General features: G+C 40.3%; 1 protein-coding gene across 2 annotated transcripts; it reads left to right on the forward strand.

Moving 5' to 3' along the window:
• Positions 1–389: 389 nt before the first annotated feature.
• nr1h3 (nuclear receptor subfamily 1, group H, member 3) lies at positions 390–18,364 on the forward strand. Of its 2 annotated transcripts, none has more exons than XM_086178978.1 (11): positions 390–504; positions 3,985–4,199; positions 7,156–7,238; positions 8,568–8,810; positions 12,127–12,393; positions 12,476–12,678; positions 15,221–15,400; positions 15,681–15,780; positions 16,281–16,394; positions 16,574–16,668; positions 16,995–18,364. In XM_086178978.1, the coding sequence occupies exons 3-11, from the start codon at positions 7,196–7,198 to the stop codon at positions 17,139–17,141; spliced, it is 1,392 nt and encodes a 463-aa protein (XP_086035104.1). In that variant the 5' UTR covers positions 390–504; positions 3,985–4,199; positions 7,156–7,195; the 3' UTR covers positions 17,142–18,364. The 2 variants fall into 2 exon arrangements, with proteins under 2 accessions (XP_086035104.1, XP_086035097.1); XM_086178971.1 differs by having other exon boundaries at positions 3,985–4,194.
• Positions 18,365–19,228: the final 864 nt, after the last annotated feature.

Consider the following 19,228-nt stretch of genomic DNA (forward strand, 5'->3'; position numbering starts at 1 on the left):
ACCCAGCTGAAGCCTGTCAAGAATCTGTTGTTATTTAGAGTTTATTCAATTTTATTGGGTTGTGTTTCAATACTGTTTGCATAATCCGTGTGTTTTTGTCGTTGACATGACATAATTAGAAATTCAAGCAAACTTATTGTGTAAATACCCTTACAAACAGAAAGCAATTAAATCTATGACTTGTAATGTAAATATTATATTTTATTTCCCTTTTTATACGGAGTAAAATGCCGTGTTAATATGTTGATGAAACATTAGACATTACATATTACTATGAATGGGGGAGAGAAAAGTTTAAAAAAAAAAAGAAAAAAAGAGGGAGAAATGTGTTTCCTGTAGAAGAAAACATGTCTTCCTGCGGCGACTCGGGCCGCTGCGTCATATGACATAACTACGCTGGCTAGCATGCTAACATGCTAGCTTGGGTTGTCAAAGCCGCTGTCAACAGACTCCAGCGGACGGAGTAACCTGAACTAAACGGGCTGTAAACTCGCTAATTACGAGGTAAGTCAACCACGGTTAGCGTTTGTTATATCTCTCTTTGTTTGTCACGTCCGTACCACGAACTCAGCCAAGTTGAAGTTGTTTAAAAGGAGTTCCTTTCGAGTGCGGAGGCTAACGTGAAGATATTGGCCCTGTTTAGATTTACCATTAAGCTAATCTCACCTTTACTTTGGACCCGTTGTGAGTGAGTTAACTGACCAATGTTTGAAGGCTAGTGGGTATTCTATAGCTACTTTAAAGTATTGTCAGCTTTGCCAAATGGCTTATTTAGTTAAATGAAAATCTACACCTACGTTGGTGCCATAGAGAGGTTAACTAAATAACTTGCTTAGCTACAGTTGGTAGCCAATCTATGAGCAAAACGACCTCGAAATCTGCCAAAGCATGCCACAAATACGTCCAAACTAAAACACTCGACTTGGAAAAAAAAGGTTTAAAATTTTAAGTTTTCCTTTAATGTGTCTACGTCACAGGATTGCGAAATAACGCCAGTGGCAACATAATATGACTGGTCAGGCGACAACTAACTAACTAGCCCTCCCGACCGTTGGCTAATTGGCTAAGTTAGCATGACAGTTTACATTTCCCTGTACTGTACATGCCTGCTGTAGTTAGAGCTGGTACCTATATACTGAAATATGATTGTGACCAAAAGCAACTGAACTTGTTACTTGAGACTTATTTTTCCTGATGAGTCGTGTGTGTGTGTGTGTGTGTGTGTGTGTGTGTGTGTGTGTGTGTGTGTGTTCAGGCTTAACATCTGTTGCACTTACAGTCATATCTGAGAAACTTGCATCTGTTTCATTTTTATTAGTTGAATTGCCTCACATTTTTCCCAACACAGCTGTTCCCACCCTGACCAGAGGTCCCCAGCCCTCTGCAGGGGGGACGTTCAGGCATTTCACAATCCACTGCCTTTATGAGTGTGAGAGCCAGAAATCAATAATTAATCAATTATCAGCGCATCTTTTTCTTGCTTAGAAGATATAAACAACCATATATATTTATTTTACCCCCTCAGCCACCAATTCTGTACTTAAAAATTGTCTAAATTCTGTGTTTTTGATAATGAAACACATTTTTACATTAGCACTTGTGTCGTGGATGGATACATTTTCAACACTACAGTAAGACAGTAGTCATATATTGAAATAAAATGAACTGTCAAAAAATGAGAGATGAGCTGAGTAGAATTATAACTTGCTGTTTGCCCAAATCACTATATTGGATTTCAGAAATGTGTATAAAAATATAATTGGATAGGATCCATTGGTTCAAATTCCTGAGTAAATGCTGAAGTAAACACTGAGCAACATGCTGTAAAGAAAGAAGAGTTGGAGGTAAAGAGAGTCGGGCCTAATACAGAAAGGCACGTGTGTCCAGTGCATAAATGAGTCAGGCTGCATGTGTTCTTTGCTCTATATGGAAATGTAGAATATAGTAGGGATGTACAATATTGGTGTTGTCGATGTTCATTATACCGATATTTTTACCTTCTATTTGGGTTTTATTCACTAATGTTGATATCATTCATCTAAAAACAAGGTTATAAGATATTAATTTAATGTGCAAACTAAGAAACACATGAACATTGTAAGTTTGTAGAAATGTTTTTCTTTATTGACAGCAATAATTCAAAAATTACAAGCATCTGCTGATGCAGTGAAATGTTTACGTCATGTTTGTAGATGTCTTTTGAAGCAAAGTATGCCGATATAAATGTGTTATTAACTGATTGGTCGTCTTACAGAGGGAACTGGGCTGAATGTCCTTGGTACCATCAGATATAGACTGGGGTATTGGATGGGAATAAGTTGTATCAAGCTGAAGTTACAATAACTGCAGCGTAATACTTTCTAGAGCAGCAACAGTCTCCGTAGTGTATACGAGTGTCTCACTGTGAACCTTGCTGAAACTAGCCCAGGGAGCAGAAATGCCATGGTTGAGACTCAGGATAGTTTTGGATTGCGTTTTCTTAAAAATTAGAGAAGAATTTTGATCTCAAATATTCCCCTCACCTCTCCTAGTCAGAAGAAGTGAAAACATCTGGGAGTGGCTGTGAAACACAGGGTGCACTTCTTCTTCCCCTTGTGTTTTTGTGGGAACCTTGATGTGTTTGAAAGCACTGACTCTTTGCTTTCACTCCAAGATGTTGCTGAGAACGGTTCTGTTTTTTTCCTCAGCAGAGGGTTGCATCCACTGCTAACCTGAGACCTCATGAAAGCAGCATTTCCCACTCAGTCATGCTGACTGTATTTGCATACTGATATTTGGTTTTCTGACTGGTCAGCAGTTCTGAACACATGCCCGCTACAGTGTGTAACCCAGCACCACTGTCACTGACAGTAATTGTGACATTACCAGAGTCCAAGTTGACATAAATAGATAGCTTGTAAAAACCGCCCCAAACCAACAGGTACACAATTTGATTATTGAAGAAAACTGACTGTTAAATTAGCAGATTAATGGACATATACAGTGACTTACTCATGCTCCTTTGATGGGATTATGCAATAAAACATCAGCAAGATTCTGTCATGATATCAAAGGAGTATTGTATAGTAAGTGTTTTCAGACAGAGCAAAGCTGACATGAGATTCATCCTTGAAGTTGAAGATCCAGCTGTAATATCTCGAGTCCTGATTGACAGATTAAAGCAGACTATGATGAGTATCGTGGTTCTGGACTGCATTTAGGCTAGTATATAACTGTACAGATTAAACATGTATGATTTAGCCAATTAGGATCAAAATAATAGTGCTATTGAATAAAAATCAACTTCTGGTTTTATTCAGCACTTTGTGAATTTTAATTTTTTTTTTATGTTTTGTTTTTGAGAGGGGTGCTTTCCATTCATTTTCAGCAGTCTATGAAAACATGGACATGAGCAAAGGTGACTGACTGATAAGATGCCAGGACATTGGACTTGAACCAAGGGATCCGGGTGAGGGTGACAAGAGATCGCTGGCAGCGTAGAAACGGGCTGCAACACAAGATGGTTTATGCCCCGTTAAAACCTGCCACTTGTTGTTCATATCGGCTCTGTTTTCAGTCAAATCATGAGATCTCAGCTTTTAAATCTACCACGCAAAGACCTGATGATCCTCTAAGCTGACATTTGATTTATTAATTTGTGTTTTCTCAACATGTGAATATTCCTGATAAACCCATGTTAGTTGTTCTTTTCCACTTGAATTATTCATCATGAATGATGTAACTTTTTTGTTTTAGTGGATTTTCTACTTTGTATGTTGGATAAATGAACTGCTAAGAAGTTGTGAGTCAACTCTGGTGTCCTTTGTTGTGAAGCTGTCTGTATAAAATGCTCAAACAGGAAAAGACTGGAGCACGGCAGCCCCGTGGGGATATAAGAGCCATGCTGGCGACCAATAGTAACCTCTTGTGTTCTCTGATTCACCCTGCCTCCTCCCTCCCTCCCTCCCTCCCTCCTCTCTCTGTTTTCCCTCTTGTCTCCCATAGGGCATTGTAGAAAGGGACTGGTCTTCTTTCCGACTCACTCTCTTCAAGATATCAAGCCATTAAACATCCATCCAATAAACCTGTGGCTTGGGATCCTCGGGGCTCATCAGTTAAACCAGTCCTCCGTCCGCGCAGGGATATTGGCAGTGTGGCGTTGTGGAGTCACATATGCAAGATGATTTAGTGATAAATAAGACGTCACCATCAGAGGTAAGGTCAGTCCAGAACTCTGCTGTCACAGAGTCACTGCGGATCCACGTGTGGCTTATTATTGAAAAAACAAAATGTGATTTTATACAGCAGTTTGTTACATTTTTGTGGAAATTCTCTGACTCTTTTTTTGGTCTTCATCAGAAAAAGAAGTTTGCTTTTGTTTTTTGTAACAGTACACTTAGACCTTTACTTCAGCAAAACGATGACATTGCTTTGTGATGCTGACTTGTTTAATTTGCAGGAACTTAAGTCATGCTGTGCTTAATTTTACACAAATCATTAGCCCACATTAAATGAACAGTCTTAACATAATATTATTATTTTTTTATTTTAATTTTTTGTTATGAATGGCACAATACGGCATGAATCCTTATGTTTAGGAACCTGGAAGCAGCACTGGTTGACATTTGCCTGAAAGCCGATTATCAGAATAGATGACCATTCACCTTCTCATGGTTGATGACCTGGCAAGTTGTTGCAGCTTTAGTTTAGCCCTGGCACCGTAACTGCCCCACCTTAGTGTCTGGGTCCTTATCAGTGTTGCTTTGAGCTGCATTTGTGATTTTTAAAAAATTTAATATGGACTTTTTCTTTTTGCATGTGGTAAACAAAACCTGATCGGTTATGTAAACTGACATGGCTGCGGGTCATCATCATTCATTTCGTTGTACCTGTTTTAGTCTTCAGCTCTTTGCAGTAACATCAGCTGTCGTAACCTGTACAGGAAACATGGCTGGTTGTTTGTAGGGAGAGTGTGTCAGTCTGGGCTGCTGCTGTTGTCAGTGGTTGCAGTTTCACATGACGGGTCCTAACCATGGCTTTAGCAACCACCAGGTTATGATTACAGTCAAAACATTATTTTCACTATCAGGGTTGGAAATGAACTTTTCTGTCCTCCTCCCACTTCAAGTGAAAAAAAAACAAAACAAAAAAAACCAACATATATGTGAGAATGGTAAGTTAAGTAAACAGGCAATTTTATCGTAATGCAGGTAGTTTTTAAACTTTTAAAGCCAGATTTACTTATCGGCACCACAATTAGCGCACCTGATGAGGATGAAGCAGGTAATCTACACAGCTCCAGTCAGCCACTTCACATGATTACAGGTGGAAGGGTTGTTCGGAGCTCTCTCAGGATGAACCATGGCAATGCAGAAAATGGCAAAAGGCCCCAGAATTGGCAGTAGTAGTCGAGTAAGTGTAACCTGTCACTGCAAAATGGATAAGGTCCATTTTGCAGTGCATGTATCTACTGCACTCTTTAGATTTAGAACGCTGGCATGCAAGATGCCCATGGAAGGTGTTGGGAATAACTTCAGAGATGAATACTTCTTTGTACTTTTCAGTCATTTCCTGTATTAATTTACATCCCAACTCTGGGGGCAGGAGGAGCTTGTAGAAGTTAATTGATGGCTAATTCTGATGGTACCTCCTTAGGAAATCCAGACGCCAAAAAGAGGTTCTTACGCAAACAGTTACTGACTCTGTTCTCTAATCTGATGGTATCGACTTTCTCTCTCTTGCACATGTACAAATATGATAGAGAAAATTAATTCTCTCTCTGTACAAACACAGAAATGTGTATTTGTTGAATCACGTTACGATCAACCAGCTCAGGTCAGCTGGTCAGGAAAAATTTGTAGCAAAAGAGAACCAAAAATTACATTTTAGTAGAGAAAATGCAAAAACGAGTCATGGCTTGAAATGCTCTCCAATTTGGGGTCAATCAAATCACTTATAGTAAAGTAATGCTCAAACAATAGAACTATTTTTTTTAACCTCTTAAACCTTTGAACAGATATATTCTCAAGTTATCCTTGAAGATATTTCAGGGCTCTTGATATATTTTAACTCGTGTTTCCTTTTTGCAGGCTTGTATAAGAATAGCGAAAATCAGGCATGTGTCTGCTGAGTCAGTTTCCTGAAGAGCATCTTTATGTGGCATATGACGATCTTTCATTTCTGCTTTTATGGTCTGCTGGTTTTCCTGTACTAAGTTTTTGGAAACATAATTTTGATATTTTACGGGAGGTTGCTAACAGCGTCTCTGTTTGTACTTGCCAAACATATATGCTCCTTGATGGCTGTGTACAAAGCTCATGAACATTTGTCTCCTTTCCTGAGACCTTGGGACGTGTTACAGGAACTCCCTGTCTTAAGTCTCAATTTATGAGAGTAGGATTTTTATTTTCAGAGAAACATATTGTAACTAACCGCAAGAATCCTGTGTTATCTTTCTTCATCTTATATTGTCTACTCAACAGCAGTCACTATCATTCATGTCTTACTGTGCTTCTCTTATTTTAACCTACAAAAGATGAAACTGAAATAATAATGGAAACTCTGAGATGGATGAGTGGGCTTGTGACTGGAGGTAGCATGTCATTTGCCAGTGAAAGTTTCTTTTATCAAACCATGACGCATCATAATGTGTGGGGTCCGACTTACGCCTCTCAGTGAGGTTCAGCCTGTTGAGATTTCAGGAGTTGTGTCATAGCAGAAAGAGAGCAGCCATAGAGCTTAAACGTGTTCTCTATAACTGCATGGTGGAAAATGGAATTTATCACAGTGGAGGTCTTCATCTTAAAGTAAGGGAAGTCTATTCAAGATGTAGGAAGTTGAGAGGCTTGTGTAACACACTTTTCCTGTCTGAAGGTATGGTAGGAACATGAACACAGGAACTGTTGATCTGTCGTGGCTTCTGCCCTAAATCAGGCCCTAACCCTTATTACCATGGATACCACTCAGTTAAAATTGCAGGTTTGAAAGTTTCTGTAACCTGACCAGGACATTTTCCTGAATTTACCCTTCAGGAGCAAGCTAGGATTGTCGTTCCACCATTTGTTTTGTTTTTTTAATGGTTGCCCAAGGCTCATACAGGATGTAATCAACACTCAGTTGTCATCAGAACTGACTGTGATTGTTGTTTTTTCTTTTTCCTTTTTTTTTTTGGCACAGGCACATTTTGATTTCGTAATGACAAGCTGCTGTGCAGAAGATGTCCACGCTGTCTGTGACTGATATCCCAGATGTTGGTCATGGTAAGAGGACACTTCCTGTGTTTATATGTGGAATCATTCGTATGAAAATATCATTGGAAATGTTCACGGATCTTACCAAGAACATTCCTGATTTCCAACAAATTAATGAAGGTCCCTCTTAAAATAATTAATAGTTTTTACACTTTTTGAGTCAAAGATAAAAAATGAATTTAGCTGATGTACGTGTGTTTTGTAAAAGTCATGATGAATCCCATTTCTTTGTAAATTCTACTCACTCAAAGATTTTTGACTGATTTGAGAAATTTCCCCCAGAAAAAAGATATATTAGCCTCCATCCATCCATTTTCTTTCACTTATTCCTATTAAGGGTTGCGGGGGGGGTGGAGCCTATCCCAGCGGCTACGGGCGAGAGGCGGGGTTCACCCTGGACAGGTCACCAGTCCATCACAGGACCAACACATAGAGACAGACAACCATTCACACTCACACCTACAGTCAATTTAGAGTATCAATCAGCCTCGTCCCCTCTTGATGTCTTTGGACTGTGGGAGGAAGCTGGAGTACCAGAGAGAACCCACACAGGAACAGGGAGAACATGTAGACTCCACACAGAAAGATCCTGTGATGGAGCTGGGACTGGAACCTGGAACCTTCTTGCTGTGAGGGGACAGTGCTGACCACTGCACCACCGTGCCGCCTATATTAGCCTCCGTTTGAGACAAATATCGTTTAATTGGCTGAGAAAAGAGTGATCATTGCTCCAGAGATGAACTTTAAGCTGTTCATTTATTCATCATTTATGCTAAATATTTCATACACTCCAGTAGATACATGCATAAGAAACTTTACTGTGAAGCATTCTCCATATCCTTAAAATTTACACTGATTGCCTCAAACTTAAATCTAGATGCAAAGACAGACTCAGTACTTGAAAGTCGTGGTATTATGAAATGTAGTTTGATGTGTGTGTTATATTATGTGTGTGTATATGTAGAGTAACTCTCAACCAACCCCTTACCCTCCCTCTTTCTAAACTGTTCTGTTTATACATGATATACTTTATGTAAATGTAATGTGTCTGTTCGAGGGGAATTATTAGATAAACTTTGAAGGGAGATTAACAGTATGAGGAACCAGTTTTTCTCTGCATTTGATCAAACTGGGCAGTGTCAAGTCAGAACTTATCAAACCTTTGGTTCATAAAGACGAGGAGCAGCTTCAGTAGAAATTCAAAGGTTTAAGTCTGATTAAACCAGTATTAATTGTATGGTTTATAGATTATACAGTGCGTTCTTATAAACCCATAACTATAATTCTTGAAAATAGCAGGAATGTTTTCAATGAAGGGTCCTGTGTGTCTCCCATCAGATGAGAGTAAAGTGTTTGATAGGGCTGCAGAGCTGCAGCTGGACTGCATGGTGGAGGAGAGCAGTGGAGGAAACGCAATGAAGCACGAGGGCCTGCTTTCTCTGGCGGACCTCTCCCAGCCAGGAGACTTCCCTGTCCCCCCTCACAATGGCCCCTCACTGACTGACATGAGCAGCCCTTTACCTGTGGAGCCCAGTGACACTAAGGTCGAACCGGCAGCAGGTGACACATCCTCCAGCATCGGTGAGAGGAAACTGTTTCCTTATGTAAATCCACTAAAGTATCTAAAACCTGTATTTTTATCTTCTTCTTCTGCTTTTTTAAATGAATCTCATACAGTCAATAGTGAAATATCTTTGCAACATACTTTTTTACATGTGTACCAAAATAGACACCATCCAGACAGTTTTGGGGCTGATGTAGTTAATAGGAGGTACAAGAAAGAAAAAAAAAAAAAGTCATCTTCATTGAAGTGACATGTAGAATTTACTGAAGTGAGGTAGTTGGAGGTGGTCACCTTCAGTAGGTGATGGTCAGCGCTGCTTCCATGCAGAGAGCGACAGCAGCAGCTGTTGTCGAAGTCAGTGGTGTTTTTTTGTCCACTAAATATCTTGCATGTAAATAGACAAACATTTTTTCGGGTGTGAGTTTACTAGCAGGATGATGCGGCCCGTCCCAGACAATTGCCTCCTACAACCCCACTTCACTAAAATGGAAGTGTCACTCTAAGGTGCTCTATGCCAGCAAACATGGTTTCCTCTGGTGAACAACTTTTCTTTGTTCATCCTTTTGGGAAAAAAAATAGACATAAATTGTCAGTAGTGTTCGTTCTTTTTGGGGCTAAAAACGAAGAAACTAAAGCTTCTGTCTTTTGGGTTATGATGTAAATGTGGAGAGCAAAACATGGCGAAGTCTTGTGCATCACTCTCACGCATTTGCCTTCAGGCTGCGAGGCTATCGTAGTTTCCAGAGCTGATGATGATGAAAGTTGCCTTATCACTTCCCTCATATCTCTGTTGAGAGTCGCATGAGCAGAGCATCTCTTAAGTCTCAATCACTGACTTGTTCTGATACATTTGTTTAAAAGCATTAAACATAAAAACTTTATTCTGTTGTTCAATTAACCCTAATAAATGCATAATTTTATATAGGCACTTTCCTATAGCGTTGCAAATCCCAATAATATTCAAAGTTGGAAACTTTCCAAGGGAATTAATTGTTATAAACTGAAATTTTAGAGTATTTATACTAACTGTGCTTCCTTTGTCTTATGTAGAAATAAATATAAACATTTTTTATTTTCATATATCATTTTCAGATGAGCACTCTTCAATCTGCATGCTAAAGCAATCAGAAAACTAGGTAGGAAAAAGGCAGTAGTGTGGCATCAAAGGCCCTGCAGAAGCACAACATGCTAATAATCTGTACATGTGAAGGGAGAATGCACAGTGCAGATAAATACAGTCAGTATAAATCACCCCAATATGTCCAGTTCATTCCTAAAATAGCCTAAACTCAACTTCCCATGGAAATTTCTGGAAATGTACTTGAAACATTCCACTCCTTTGCAACTCTACTTCTCAGTGATGGTGTAATTGGATGGGTGTGTCCTGCCCATCTCTTTTAATCTGTGCTTGGTTTTTCCTGTTGTTTGGTTTCTTAATTCCGCGGGCTAATTTCCTGGGGATTAGTGAATTGTTGAAACACGCATGCGTGAGTGAAGCAGCAGAGCAATTCACACCCCAGAGCTGAAGGTGGCAGTAGCAAGATAGATGTGATGTCACTGACGTCCTGTTGAGCCAGACAGTGGAGGACAAGCTGATCGTTGCTCATCCTGGTGTTGGTGCACCACGGCTGATATGGTTAACCACCACAGAGACATGTGAGCTAGCAGTAGATTGACGTTGGTACCAGCTTAGTGGTTCTGTCTGTGGGTGTTGCTGATGGGGATGGAGGGTTCTGAGTGAACAGAAACTGAAAGCAGATTTAGCATACTAGCGACCTCTGCTGGTGAGAGTGATGCTAAACTGATGTTGAGCTGCTGAGAACTAGTCTTGTTTCAGTCTTAACGTAGACTTTTACCGCTGGCTTTGTCTTCTTATTTAATGGTGTGCTCAAAGTGAGGAATTTATAAGTTACACCTTGAACTCTGCTCCCATCATTAGCCCGGCTATAAATCCCTTTTGAAACATATGAATATTAATGGGGGGGCCACAGCTTATTTATTTATTTTTTTTTTAACTTTTAGCACTTAAAGTCTCAAAAGGATGGTCATATTTTTAACAAAGGTTGAACTTCATTCAGCTGGAATTTAGCTGAATGGTGGGGATTGTGTGAAAGTGGATCTAGCTTGGTGGATCTAGCTTCCACTCACAGTGATAGTTTAGTGAAGAGGCATCTTAACACATGCAAGCAGAAACGGCTGGATTGGTGACTGCAGCACAAGTGAAATCATGAGTCTGCTTGTTTCGTGCGAACACTGTAACAAAGAGTCGTGGTGAGTTAATGTGGCACAGAACGTGAACTGTAAAAAGAGATCACCTCAGGAAAGTAGTGTCCTCTGTTTCACCTCTCATCCTGTGAGATGTGAGAGTCAAACACTCATTCGCACGCGCACACACACACACACACACATACATGGGGTTGATTTTTGCTCCAGGTGATTGTTTTGTGTGCTTATGTTACATACAAACATGCAGTATTGTGACTCTAAACACAAATAGGTCGTTGTGTTATTCTGATTTCGAGAGGAGTGTCGAGGGTGGATTAGATCAATACGCTGTTTGCAACTCTGCAATGAAATGTTACCTGTTTAAAAAAAAGGGGGGGGGGGATCCAATAGAAGTTCAACATGTGGCAGTCAATGTTATCGTGCTGGGCTGCCATGAATACGTGGAAATCCCTTGGACCTGCGTTGACATTTTATTGCTTAATAGACAACAGGCTGTCCCTTCTACTATCACAACACCAGATGGAACACACTTTAACTTGACATAGACAAAAAGAAAGTCAGCTTCACGTATTTGAGTTTTTCTCTTGCCTTTTTTTTTTTTTTTTAAATACATATGGAACTGAAAATCCCAATATTTACCCTATAATATCATAACAATAATGAAATTAATATTTTATCTAAATAATCATGCTAGAACGTAGCTCTGGTATTGATCCTTGTAGTCATGGCCTTGTACAGCATGCTGCTAGTTAAAAGAAGAAAGTGGCTGGTAGATTTGGAATCCACCAGCCTCAGTGTGGTGTTGGGATTACACTGCACAGTCCTCTAGACTAATGGATATCTGTGTGTTTACAGTGTTGGGAAAAGAAGTGTTTTCTCCTTTTTATTATGATATTAAAAACTTTCAAAAACATGCCAGGAGAGTGCTGTCATGTTATACAAAGGAAACTGTGAGTGTGCTTTCAAATCCTGATCTGGTCGTCGTTTATTTAATTAATTTAGATGAGCAGATTTGCCAAATAACAGCCTCCTTTACGGAGATTCCCCTCAGCAAATTGAAAACTAAGAGCTTAATGTGTGTTTTCACTTCTATGTTCATGTGCATAGATGGTCAACCAGTGAAGAGGAAAAAGGGACCTGCTCCCAAGATGCTGGGTAACGAAGTGTGCAGTGTGTGTGGAGACAAGGCCTCTGGTTTCCACTACAACGTGCTAAGCTGCGAAGGCTGCAAGGGTTTCTTTCGACGCAGTGTTATTAAAAATGCCCAGTACTCCTGCAAGAACAATGGCCGCTGTGAAATGGACATGTACATGCGCCGCAAGTGCCAACAGTGCCGCCTGCGCAAGTGTCGGGAGGCAGGCATGCTAGAGCAGTGTGAGTGTTTGAATGGCAAATGACTCCTGACTAAAGTAGGGAGTGTGCTGTAGCTGAGAACTGCGTACTCTCTGACACGTAGGTGTGCTTTCTGAGGAGCAAATCAGACTGAAGAAGATGAAGAAGCAGGAGGAGGAAACGGCCCGCTCGTCCACAGTGGTCACGCCCACGCCCCCACAGGAAGTGGCTGCTCTAGATCCACAACAACAGGAGATGATTGAGAAGCTGGTGGCCATGCAGAAGCAATGCAACAAGAGGTCTTTCCTGGACCGACCAAAAGTGACGGTAAGTGAATACCTCATGGGAAAGATTTGAAATATCTTCAGTGTTCTATCCAAATGCAAATACCAGGCATTATCAAATAATAAAATGCATAAATCATTTACTACTTTTGAAAAAACTGAAACACATATTTGCTTTGAGTCACTTTGTGTTGTCGGCTGTGCACAGTGTAATTAGAAACTTGATGTCTATGAGGGGAAAAACTAAAGCCCCTGTGTGAATGACTTTTGAGTTAAAAATGGAGGAAAAAACCCATTATCTATGTGTAAAAAAACAGTCAGATGATGGCCGCATGGAAAACAAAATTATAAAAGCTTGAAATGCTTTGATAACCATTTGAAGATGATAATTATGAAGTCAACCAGGAGCCATCTAACATGTCACATCTGAGTTATACAACCTCCCATCACCATGGAGACCTGCAAAGACTACACACACTAGGCACCACTCAGACCACATCCAACACTCACACAAGAGAATAAGAGAGAGAAAGAAGAGGACCACACAGGAGAGAGGGAGAGAGAGAGAGATGTATGGGGAGGCTGGATCTCCTGACATGGCCCAGAGAGACTGAGGGGTCCTAGGAGGGCAGAGCGTGAGGGGATCCTGAGAGAGAAGAGAAACTGGCAGGAGAGGCAGCATGGAAACAACTGTCAACACAACATCAAATTTAGAGAGAGAAGAAAAAAAAACTCAGTCTCACCTCTGAACATGACTTTGACAGGAGTCAAACATCTGTTATGTACAAAATAGCTTTCAAAATTCAAGAAAGCTTTGTCAGAAGTAACTGAAACATTTGTCAGAGTCAAGAGTGCACGATTAAAGTACATCAAATAAAACAACATAAAGTTAACACCCGCTCCTGACTAGAAGGAGAGGTGCTACACGTCAGTACCGTGTCTTATCAGAAACTATCACAGATGGAATTAAAGATGATTTGTAGATATATTTTTGGTTGGTGGTGCTTGGTAGTGACAACCAGATGGCTGGGACTGGAGGGAGTGATGGACCGTCTTGATCACGGTGGCTTCTTTCCAGATGTACAGCTCAGTTTAGTGAAACCAAAGGGCTGCACAATCTGGTGAAATTGTCATATTGGGAATGTTTTGTGTAATATTATGATTGCAGTCACAGTATAGTTAAAAAAATGGCTTCGTGGGTCCATTTGCTTTGTTGCCTAGAAAAGTGGTCTCAAATTATAATTGAAGATTTGTACGGACTAATGTCTCTATTATAATAGTGTTTTTTTCTGGGCTTATTGTTGTTATATGATTGCATTAGCTGATACTGCAATTTGGATTCAATAACAGAGACATAAAACTAAAAAAAAAAGAGACCATCCATCCATCCATCCATCCATCAATCTGTCCATCCATCCGGTTTCTGTACCGCGTATCCTGGTATCCCGGGGGGGGGGCTATCCCAGCTGACTTTTGGCAAGAGGCGGGCCTGGACGTGAGTCACCAGTCCGTTGCAGGGCTAAAAAGAGACTATTTCACTGGAAATGAGAAGAGTGATGAGCTCAATAGGAGAAAAAAAAAAAACGATACAGTCAAACTAGGCTACTAATCACTTCCTCATTTCCTCTCTGTTTATTTAAGTTTCACTCAGGCTTGCTTTTGAATAGATACATTCATTAGTAAAGTGCAACCTATGAGAAAGATACTCCAGCAATCATCGCTTGTGCTTGGAGTAGGATGCAGTTGGATTGATTCTCTAATAAGATGAAATGATTAAACTGGTGCCATTTGTCAGCCCTCAAGTTTGACAGCCAGTGAAGCTGCTTAGTAACCAAACCACCTTCCTGGAAACACTAACTGTCTCGTCTTCAGCTGCCACATATCACTTGACTCCGTGTGAATGTCGCTTGTGAATGAAACATCAAAGTCATCAACTGCTTGTCTGAATGACAAAAATCCATCACATTAGCAGCTCAAAGCCAGCAATGTTCCATGCCAGGAAGAGGTGTAACAGCTCTGTGGCTACTCCCTCCTGAGTCATTAATCCTCTGTAAATATTGACAGTAATCATCTGGTTCTGTAGATGAGTGATCGTGGTCAGCTCTAACAGCGGCGGAAAACACCGTGGCTGCTTCACAATTCATGTCCTGTCTGTTTCGCTAGTTGAGTAACTTTAATGGATTGTTTCCTTTAGCATCTCACCATAACACAAAAAAATTAGCGTGTTAACAGATTAAATGCCTATTGAGGATATGACCTTATAAAAAATCTTGAATTATAATGAACAGTAGAAAGAAAAAAATGTTCTAATATGGGTTTTGCTGATGCTTTACATCCAGTGTCATTTATTCAACCCAGAAGATGTTAATGCGGCTTTGGTGTGTTAATGTTGTCTGTGTTCACTAATTGAATCAGCTCAATTAAAGCAGCTTTAGTAATCCCAGTGGGGGAATGGCAGAGGTGCCCAGAGCAGCAAAAAGCAGCAGGACGTCATGAGCAGTAAAAATATCAAACCCACAATGTAACGTCAAATATATGCTGTCAGTTTATCACTTTGTTTGTGTTCTTGTGTGTGCATCCGGCAGCCTTGGCCACAGAATCAGGATCTCCACAACAGAGAAGTGCGTCAGCAGCGCTTCGCCCACTTCACCGAACTAGCCATCATGTCAGTCCAGGAGATTGTGGATTTTGCGAAGCAGCTTCCTGGATTCCTGGAGCTCACCAGAGAGGACCAGATCGCACTGCTGAAGACGTCTACTATAGAGGTTTTTCACCATTTATCTGGAGAACTTGTTCTTGGCTCTTCAGTTTTAGCTCTGTTGATTTCAGATCCCTACCTTTTGGTGCATGACATGAGCAAAACAAGGAGCGTAGAAAAAGAATGCCGTTGCTACATTTGATAGGGTTGAGAGACCATCATTTGTAGTTTGAGCATAGCAAGGTTGTAAAGTCTAAAGCGCCTGTAGGAATTCTGTTCCTCTGCTTGTGAGAACTTGCTTGTCTGCAGTAATATTCCTCTCACAAAGATATTTTTGTTTGCATCAGATTATGCTGCTGGAGACGTCTCGGCGATACAACCCTGCCATTGAGAGCATCACATTTCTGAAGGACTTTAGCTACAACAAGGAGGATTTTGCAAAAGCAGGTAAATGTCACATGGTTCTGGAGAATATGAAACTTGGGTATCACTTAAGACATTGGGGAAGAATTGTGCCTTTGAGAGACCCCCAAAAAACAGATCCTGAAGAAAAAAAAAGATGATTTTGAAAAAAAAAACAACGACAAAACATTGTGCTTTTGCAAGGTCTCATAAGCACAGCTAAATATTATTTTCTAAACTATCATTAGTTTTGTTTTCTTTGTTTCCATGTCCTCCTCCATTGCTCCATGTGTTTTGGATTGCCAGGTTTCACATGTAGCAACTGTGACCAACAGTTCTGGTCCAGATATGCAGAGCAAGACATTTTATTGCTCACGTCATGTTATGATCTAAAGGTTAAAGGCCAAGTTTTACATGAGCCTCTCCACTGTTACATGTGTCAGAGAATCATCTCAACAGTCTTTGAATGGTTTTATATTGATGCTACTGAGCATTGCATTGATCTCTATAATGGGAGTTTCTTTTTTTGTCCCTCTCATCCTCAGGCCTTCAGTTTGAATTCATTAACCCCATCTTTGAGTTTTCTAAAGGAATGAACGACCTGCAGCTGGATGAGGCTGAATACGCCCTGCTCATTGCCATCAACATCTTCTCTGCAGGTCAGATTTCATGAACCTGAGATAGAAGCAGCAGTGAATTCTCAGTTCACTGGACTCAAAGCTAATGTTAGAAAACGATCTATTTGCCCTTTCAGTAGGATGCAAAGTTTGCTGTATGTTCCAGGATCACATAGGAGCAAACGGTTCAGTGTTGTGTGTGTGATTTACAAACTGTTTAGATCGGCCAAATGTGCAGGATCACGATCTGGTGGAGAGGCTTCAACAACCGTACGTGGATGCGCTGCGCTCTTACATCATGATAAAGAGACCAAATGTAAGTGTTTATGTAAACAACAGTATGTCAGCATGACCTGGCTGTCATCATCCCAGCCTGCACATTGGGTCAGGGCTCAGGTTACACTTGTTTTTCACTGATTGATGGGGAGGAGGGCTTGGACTCTTGTGTGCATGAGGAGAAACAGTTTTTACTGGGAAGAAACCAATACTCGTGAGTCTTGCCTGTTGTTTAGTTTGCAGAGTGTTGCAGTTCAACTTTGTAGGAAGCAGATTTGATAGTGATCATGAATTTTTGAAAAGAGCCTCTGTTCGCAGCCGTCTGTCAGTGGTGTTTTTTGTTAATGTGTGAATCGTTCTCCTCAGGATCATCTGATGTTTCCACGAATGCTGATGAAGCTGGTGAGCCTCCGTACGCTCAGTAGCGTCCACTCAGAGCAGGTTTTCGCCCTACGCCTTCAGGACAAGAAGCTCCCCCCGCTGTTGTCTGAAATCTGGGACGTCAATGAGTGACTGTCACACTCCGTGGCTTTTTGAAGCTTGACACAGACATCCAGCAGCAACACAAACTCTGCCCATCTGGTAATGGATTGGTTCTGGCGTTGAGGGGGTCATTTTGTTTCGTTTTCTGGAGGAGAGCCTCACTGCCCTTTGCTCTCAAACACACTCCTGAATGCTTTGTGTTCAGAAGGAGAAACATGAACGTCATGGTTTGTTTTTTTTGTTTTTTTTTAGCCTTTGTTCTTCCTTTTGTGTGGACGCGGATGACATGTGTTTGACGACAATATGTACCAGCATCAGGCTTTTTAGCCAGTTATCTCTGATTCAGCTATTTCATGATCTAGTGCCGTTACATACTCACCACCTAACAGTCATAACTAGAACGTTCTGAGCAGGTCTTAGCTGATGTCTCAAGGATTAAAAGGTCATTTCTTTCTGCAGTCTCACAGTAGATGAATTGGGAACTCAGGCTGGAGTATAAAATGTCGTTGATGTTAGGATAGAAGTAGGCCATCTTGTTGGTATCGTGCGTCGTAACGTGGAAACTTAAGTTAGTTTGGAGAATTCTGAAGGTTGGTGTAGTTGCTCAGGTAAAGTAATGTGAAGTAGAGGCATCCTTAATTAATTTTCATTAAATCACTCGCGTTTTCTTCCAAGAGGGACTCTGCCATTTATAGATGCCCACAAATTTTCATGTAAATTGTGTATTTATTTTCACAAGAAAAATGTATAGAACTCACGAGTATCCACAAGATTGTACAATCGAATACTAACGCACAAAAAAGGAAATCTTCAGAAGCGGATGACAGAGCATGGGGGCGCTCATTTGCAGGAAACGGTGACTTTTTTTGAAAATTTTAAATTTTTTTTTTTTAAAAATACACAGCACTGTTACTTTAAAATGGGTGGTACTGATGTGTGAGAATGATGAAACGATTCAAACCCATGTAAATACCCATACTGACATAGTTGTACTTTCAAAACAAAACCGTTAGGACCACCTCTCTTAACACGTCCTCGTCATTTGTGATACACAAATCATTTAAATGCAGTATGGCTCTTTTCAAATAGGAGATTTTATTTGTGGTTTCATCACGTTTATTTAAAGGTGGGAGAAATGTATAAAACTACATGTAGTCTGGGTGAGATTATATAGAGATTTAATTTCTTATAATTCATGAATGATACTGAAAATGTATAATGGAGTATCTTTTTTTTTTTTTTTTGGACAACTAGCTTGAACTAAAGGTCTATGCTCTATTTCTCATCAGCTTTAACTGGGCAGATTTCTTAAAGCTTTGTCAGCCACATTACCAAATATGTCAAGAGATGGAAATCTTAAAGGGGCCGCATTATGCAACTTTTGCTTTTTTTGAATTATCATTTTGGTGAGGTATTTACAAATATTTGTAGATTTTTTTGTCAAAAGCCTCCTTGTTTCAGCTCTACATCTATATCTATATATAGATATCTCAATGAAAAAGTGAGTTTACATAATATGACCCCTTTAAAAATGTATTCACGGCTTCTTCAGAAATGTTGACATTTATATTCACACCATTCTCCCCCGGTGTCCTCTTGCACTGTGTAAACATGAACAGCTGCATAACAGATAAAACTGTCACTAGGAACGTGTCATTGTGCTGTATATGATGTCATCAGTGGGTGATATTAAAGCAAAGATGTTCCTGCAGTGCAGTCGGAAGTGACAGACACTTCATTTGGCTGCCTCCGTGGCCGTCTAAGCAAGGTAAATGCATCTCAAACTGCTCTAGCCATCACTGAAACGACTGCATAGAACCAGTTATTCATTCACAAAGACTTCTGTCTCAACGAAATTTTTACTCTTCCTCGTGATTTTGGATGAGTAAAACAGCTAAAGCATGACTGTCGAGGAAATTCACAGTGAGGCAGGCATGGGTGGCGTCTTCCCTCAGTTATGATTACAGGCAGGCCTGCTTTGATTTGAGATGGCTATCATGTATTTCAGTAATGTAAATTGTAATTTTTTTAATTTTTTTTTTGCTCCTGCTTTTCCACTAACGTATGTATGACACTTTGTTTAACCGTGAGCTGTTATGGTTTCTGAGATGGTGTGT

The sequence above is a fragment of the Aulostomus chinensis genome, chromosome 2 (genome assembly GCF_037954235.1).
Source record: "Aulostomus chinensis isolate RoL2024-O1b breed Wild chromosome 2, RoL_Achi_v1.0, whole genome shotgun sequence".
Lineage (NCBI taxonomy): Eukaryota > Metazoa > Chordata > Actinopteri > Syngnathiformes > Aulostomidae > Aulostomus > Aulostomus chinensis.

What these genes read in the sequence shown, in the direction of transcription:
- nr1h3 (XM_086178978.1), top strand. Translation starts at nt 7,196, where the DNA reads ATGTCCACGCTGTCTGTGACTGATATCCCAGATGTTGGTCATG. An exon ending in TGGACCGACCAAAAGTGACG is followed by an intron (nt 12,679 to 15,220) that starts GTAAGTGAATAC and finishes TGCATCCGGCAG; the next exon opens with CCTTGGCCACAGAATCAGGA. An exon ending in TCATGATAAAGAGACCAAAT is followed by an intron (nt 16,669 to 16,994) that starts GTAAGTGTTTAT and finishes CGTTCTCCTCAG; the next exon opens with GATCATCTGATGTTTCCACG.